This window comes from Thunnus thynnus, chromosome 5 (genome assembly GCF_963924715.1).
Source record: "Thunnus thynnus chromosome 5, fThuThy2.1, whole genome shotgun sequence".
Taxonomy (NCBI): domain Eukaryota; kingdom Metazoa; phylum Chordata; class Actinopteri; order Scombriformes; family Scombridae; genus Thunnus; species Thunnus thynnus.
The window spans coordinates 25,461,252-25,467,513 of record NC_089521.1 but is presented as its reverse complement, the minus strand read 5'-3'; the positions used below and the strand labels follow the sequence as shown (position 1 = coordinate 25,467,513).

Genomic DNA, 6,262 nt, shown 5'->3' with positions numbered 1-6,262 from the left:
AAATCAAGGTAATTTTGTCTGAATCCGTCTTAACACTAGAACATTTTCCTCATATTTTAACCAATGCCTCTCCTCCTATTGTGTAGCTGTGGGTCAAAGGTAGTAGAGCAGGTTGCTCAAGTGTCGTAGGTTCAATCCCCAGCTCCACCTGACTGTTCGTCATAGCGACCTTGAGCATAACATGCCAGCAATGCAATGAATGTGTACATTAGTGAATGAGAGATTGCTTTGGCATGATAATCTGTAATTTCCTCATAATTTACAAGAACGTTTCCTAAAAATAACTTAAGTACTTGTTACTTAAGCAAAATAATCAAATTTGGCACTTATTATAGTTAAAGCAGAGACAGTGTTCAACTATTACACTTTCAGTTAAATGCTATGTTATCTTCAGCTAGAGTCATTCATTCACTGCACAGCAGGTCAGCTGAGTAAGCAAAAATGTGTCTTCAAGTTTACAATTCAGTATGAAAACTTAAGTTTACAATAATAAATTTTAACTTTGGTTTAAAAAGAGCAGTTTTTTCAGGGAATTTCCTCTGGAAATCAACTGTTTTCAAAAACTTAATATAACTAAACTCTATCATTAACAGTCTATTTTCTCTATATTTCAAGAAATAAAGAAAGTTTTAGGAGATAGACCATAAAAAAGTTATTCTTCCGTTAAAAGCAGTACACAAGTGCAGATCATTTACTTTGTATAATTGGAAAATTAGATTAATTTGTTGGCCTTCTCCTAGTGTCTGACACATAAAAAATAACTCATTTAATGTAGTTTATGATTGAATGTATCCAACAAGGAGTTAGGATCCCATTAAATTCACACTTTGAGCCGTGAAATCCCACTTTTCCTTTATTGCATAGCTCAGACTCCATCTTTCACCTGATTATCTCACCATGAATCCTTTACTTACACGTAAAACTGATTATAATAAACTTGCATAGTACAATAATCTGTAAAAAACACCCCAGGAAGTAGATGGATCCCATCACATCAATGATGGATCAATGCATTTTCCATTCTGGTGTTTCTTATGAGATAAATACTGTAGTTCTCACACCTCAGCTTGTAGTGCATTCACCAGTAGAGTTACAACTCTTTCTGGAGTCCCTGAAGCTGCTGGAGTAGATTTAAGAATCAACTCAAAAGCATTAGACATTTCTGTTACAATAGACACAAAGCAGCGCTCTGAATATATTCAAGCTTTCACCAAATGCATTTCATAAAATACACTGTAGATTACAGAAGGGTGTAGGCGGAAATCATTTCACAATTAAAATACGATTATATAACATTTTGATCTCCTTTGAAGATGTACCGCTGCCACTTTGGTTCAAGGTTACAAAGATCAGCCTTAGTGAGCGTCATGTTCTTTGGTGATTTTACGGTAAAAAGGCACAGTGCGAATGTTCTTAATATCAAGATGGAATCAGATCTAACAGTGGATACGATGTAAAAATGTGCAAAATAGTATCAATGTGCTCAGTATCATCACATAAACTGACATATTATCAAATCTAAAATCCAACATTAATAGAACAATTTGCAAGGAATATAAAAACCAGTACTAAAAAGACAGAATTTCAAAATGCACCAATCAGTAACTAAGATTTTCAGTAACTTAATGGATACTGGTTAGTAAGGAGTGTATGATTCAATAGCTGCCTATGTTGAGGGTTCAAAAACCTCATTGCCTTTCAGAAAATATTCTGTGAGGAATATATTCTAGAAATAAAAAAAATAGGCTTTGTTCAAGATCTGACCAGTTTGAAGCCTTGGCCAGTGTCCAGTATCGCTGGCGGAAACCAGTTGAGTTTGACTCTCCTGAGACATCGCAGGCAGGCGCTGCAGAGCCACAGCAGGTTCAGTCCGCCGCACCACAACGCCATCTGCACCACCGGGTAGGTCATCCGAGGGAAGTACATGCTCCAGTGGTTGGTGACGTCACTTCCTGTCGGCAGGTGAAGCGTGTAGTCGCTCCAGTGTTTAGAGATGCCGTAGGAGGCAGAGACCGCCCTGCCCCTCTCCGACCACTGGATGCGGCTGTTGGAGTTGCAGTTATACTCCACCCACTGAGAGGTGAAGTCTCCGAGCTGCGGGGGGTCCTGCTGCTCGACGTCCGTCACGCGGGCGAGAGTTGCACCCTGCACCGCCACGTGCACGCCCTCCACCTTCTTGACCTCCTTCACCCACGGCAACGAGTCGTCGCAGTCTAGCACCAGAATGAGGCGCGAGCAGAAGCTGCCGTTCTTCTCCCTCCACCACTCCAAGATCTGATCCAGACGAAGAGTGTCTCCTCCTGAAGACAAAGACGTCAAAGTTCACACGGGTGGAACATACGATATTTATAGTGTGCTGTTTTACATTTACAGATGAGGCATTTGGCAAACACTTAAAATGGCCGGAAGAGTAGAATAAGCTCAACTTACTAAAATTACAACAAAATGACAGTAAGAAATGAGGGTTAAAGTGTGACTGCAGAATAATCATGTAGTCTGCACACTGAATATTGTAAGCTCCCAACATTTTTAAAAGTTTTTTCAAGGATGCTACAATTAAAACTTCAATCTTCAACTTTTAAGGTTTTGTCAGGACCTGAAGGTTGAAACATTGCATCATTAAAGCTCGAAATCATAATCACAGTTATTATAAAATTCACTTTAGCCCTAGCTTATAATTATTTTAGCATTCAAATGCTCAGTTATCAACATAAGGTGTGCTAAATTTGCCATCTTAATCCAAAACTATCGCTACTCCTCTTACCTGCCAGCGCCCACTCTCCAGATCGGTGGGTGTGACCGCTGTAGTAGATCACGTAGGTGTCGTGGCGAGGCCCGTCGGCGGTGCGGAGCTCCAAGAAGGATTTGAGCTTGGCCTGCAGAGCCTCCAGGGTCACTCCGCTGGTGGAATAATCGCAACCAAAACTGTCGATCAGGTGGTGGGCGAAGAAACGCTGCACGTGGTTCAACATGCCTGTAGAGCGCCTGTTCAGCTCCTGCACCTGATCTGGAGGCAGCAACAGGGGCTGACCGTCAGAACTACAAGGGAAAACGCAAAGAAAACAGCAGAGTTTGAGTGAACTGATCATGTCTACTAAGGTTTGGCCATTTACTGAGTCAAAAGAGACTTCAAAATATACAGAAAATACAGCAGCCTTTAGCTTTCAAGTCCTCATAGTAACTCATATTCGAAAAATGACTTATAACAATTCACCAGAAATTGACTGGTATCCTACTCTGACACCAATCATCTGATGAACCTACAAAGTACAGGTGTATGTGTTTGCATGATGCATTTACCTGCAGAAGTTGGTGGGGATGACCAATGCGTAGCCCACACAGGTTCCTCCCAGGCTGTTTCCGAGTTCATGGAAAAGGCCGTGGAACAGAGACTCCAGAGGCAGCACCAACAGGAACATGCTCACAAAGATGCTGCTGGAGGCCTGAACGTTAGAACATGAAGGAAAAAATAAACTATTTAGCTGAGAATAAGAAGACGCTCTTAAAAACATAAGTTCTTAACAGTGAAATATCAAATTCTGATTACATGTAGGAGTAGGCATAAGTGTATTTTTCAATTTATGGTTCTCAAATCAATCATTGAACAACTCCGTGTGTCTTTTAATAACATGAAATGGAAAATGTAAGGCACTTTTTCAGGCAGTCCTGTGGTCTAGACCATGAATTTTCTTAAGTTCCTTGCAATTCCAAATTTGCAGCATGATCGATCCATACAGCACTGCTATATATTTAGTTAAAGGTTAAGTTACATGTTGTATGTCTTGCTGCCCCTACCTGCCAAGAAAGAGCAGCAACAGCAACAGTTGACACCAGTGTGAAGAGCACGAGGCGTTCAGAGATGAGGCAGAAGTGTCTCATGCCCTTAGAGGCCATGACCCTATCCAGCCCGCTGACCCCTGACCCCTGGATCACGCAAAGCCTCTGGCAGTCACTGAGCTTGGTGTGAAAGCCCCACACTGTGATGACAAACACCATGTGGCAGATGGCCCAGAAGAGTGCGCACACTGCAAATCCTGGGATCATCAGGTACCACTGGTCCAGGTCTGTCAGCTTCCGCGCTGCCAGAATGATGAAGATCACCTCCACCACCAGCAGAGGCAAGAGGGAGAGCCGACGCCACAGACCCTTCCACACCAGGAAAGGCTGCCAGCGCTCGGTCACAGAGAGACCGCTGAAGTACACATCCAGCAGAGGGTCGCAGATGAGCTGGCTGAAGAAGCAGGCGAGGGCGAAAGGGTTGGTGGTGATGTTAAGAGACTTGAAGAACAGCACAGCGGTGATGACAGCGAAGCAGACCAGATTGGGCAACGCCAGGAGAGCCTTCATCCTGAGGGCAACCATGACCGTGGCCAGCGCCATCACCAGCACCATGACGCTCAGGGACTTCTGGATGAGCAGCGCCGTGCTGGCGGCGGCAAAGCCCGCCAGCTCCAGCCGCTCTGCCGACGTGAGGAAGGCCGGGCGGTACCTGGTACATCCCAACAGTCTCTCCAGCAGCGCCCACAGCGTCCTCAAGGCCACACTGGCCAGCAGCAGGTAGTTGGCCGCCTGCTCCTTCACGTCACTCTCCAAGGCGGGACTGCTGAGGAAACACAGCAGACCCAGGAGGAAGCCGAACCACAGGTGCAGGAGGCTGAGGCTGACCCTCTCCATACTGAAGAAGTAGTACAGTACACTCGCTATTCCGAGGACAAATAGAGCCAAAACTAAAATGATAAGAAGAGTGGACTCCGCTGTGCTCTCCCACCGGGCATAGAGCCCCAGGCACAGGGCGACCAACAGGTTTAGACTGGACAGGTAGCCCAACCACCGGACAGATGACCACATGCTCACCTCCCCGTTGACCTCCTCCAGCCGTGTCATCGCCGCATGAAGGCAGTGGCTGACGCAGTAGCGTAGAAAACGACACATTTTGACACCAATGACTAACTGTCCGAAGTCAAAACAGGCACTTGGATGAGTTATAAAGACGCTTTAATGCACTTATGATACTGAAATCCCGCGACATCCAAAGTTTAGCGAGCTTAGCAACCGTTAGCAACCAGCTTCATCTTTGCACGGGTAAACGTTAGCGCGCATTACCGTTTAACGTTACATCGTGGAGTTTCATATTTGTATGTTTCTCATCTGATGTCCGCTGCGGTTTGTAAAAGGTCTAAGATGGGGCGCCCTAAAATCAGCTGTCAGGAGATGGAAAGACATATCAGCAGAAAAGTTTGTCACGTCAAAAGTTTTGAGTCAGATGACAGGCGCCATGACGCTCTGAACGGCTGCAACTACGGCAAGGACGTAGGGTCAAAAGGGCTCTGCCACAATTAAAGGCCCAATACGTATTTTCCTTTTACTGTAAAAATTAAAAATCCCCTCCAGACACGTTTAATACATATAAAAATGCACTGATTTGAATAATAATTTTTGTCTGATATATAAGTTCAATTACCTAGTTAGAAATTCTTAAAATTACATCTTCTCCTTCTCCCTCACTAAAAAAATCCAGAATCCATGAATATGTAAATATTTTTCATTTAAAAAGTTTAACTGCTTGACACAAGACGTCTCCTACTTCACTGAAAAGTCAATTCTCTGGTATAAAGCTGAGCCTCCTTCGACAAGACCTGGGAAACGTGGATCATTTACATGAAACACAATGCCAACAAGTAACTGAACTGTTATTAAGTTATGGAATAACTGAGAATGAGAGTGTATACATGTCTGAGCTGCCCTGGACAGCTGTTTTTGTTGTATTTGTTTAGTGTTGTATTATTTAGTGTTATATTGTATGTGTGCTCATGCTTTTGTGTCCAGAGCTGAAAATGCAATAGAAATTGAAGTATTAAAAAAGTATCCTATATCTCAGTATATGTGCGCTGGAAACATCAAGTTTCCACATCACACTTGTGTAAGTGGCATATTCGAGCAGGATCGGCTTCCAAACTAGTTGTGATGTCATCTTCTTTTATCATCAAGCAGAAGTTATCTAGATACTCCATCGAAGTCAGGACCCCCAGCATCCTAGCTCCAGATTTGAGGGGGTTTTGGATACAACTCAGCAAAGGTATTTCTGCCCTCTGTTGCGGCACAATGGTTACCATTGCCACATTTGGCATCAGCATATGTTACATATCAGTATAAGTTAAATATATTACTGTGAATAATGTATTAATTAATAATGGGTCCACAACTAACTGTTATTTTCATTATCAATTAATCTGTCTATTATTTTCTTGATTAATTGATTAGT

General features: G+C 43.2%; 1 protein-coding gene across 1 annotated transcript; it reads right to left on the bottom strand.

Moving 5' to 3' along the window:
• Positions 1 to 835: 835 nt before the first annotated feature.
• Positions 836 to 5,322, bottom strand: tmem168b (transmembrane protein 168b). The gene is made up of 4 exons (XM_067590371.1): positions 3,796 to 5,322; positions 3,301 to 3,443; positions 2,765 to 3,039; positions 836 to 2,300 (listed from the first exon to the last, which is right to left on the bottom strand). Exons 1-4 carry the CDS (start codon positions 4,930 to 4,932, stop codon positions 1,753 to 1,755), a joined length of 2,103 nt encoding a protein of 700 aa, XP_067446472.1. The 5' UTR covers positions 4,933 to 5,322; the 3' UTR covers positions 836 to 1,752.
• Between the last annotated feature and the right edge of the window lie 940 nt (positions 5,323 to 6,262).

What these genes read in the sequence shown, in the direction of transcription:
- tmem168b (XM_067590371.1), bottom strand. Translation starts at nt 4,932, where the DNA reads ATGTGTCGTTTTCTACGCTACTGCGTCAGCCACTGCCTTCATGCGGCG. An exon ending in TTGCTGCTCTTTCTTGGCAG is followed by an intron (nt 3,444 to 3,795) that starts GTAGGGGCAGCA and finishes TCTAACGTTCAG; the next exon opens with GCCTCCAGCAGCATCTTTGT. An exon ending in TGGAGAGTGGGCGCTGGCAG is followed by an intron (nt 2,301 to 2,764) that starts GTAAGAGGAGTA and finishes CTTTGTCTTCAG; the next exon opens with GAGGAGACACTCTTCGTCTG.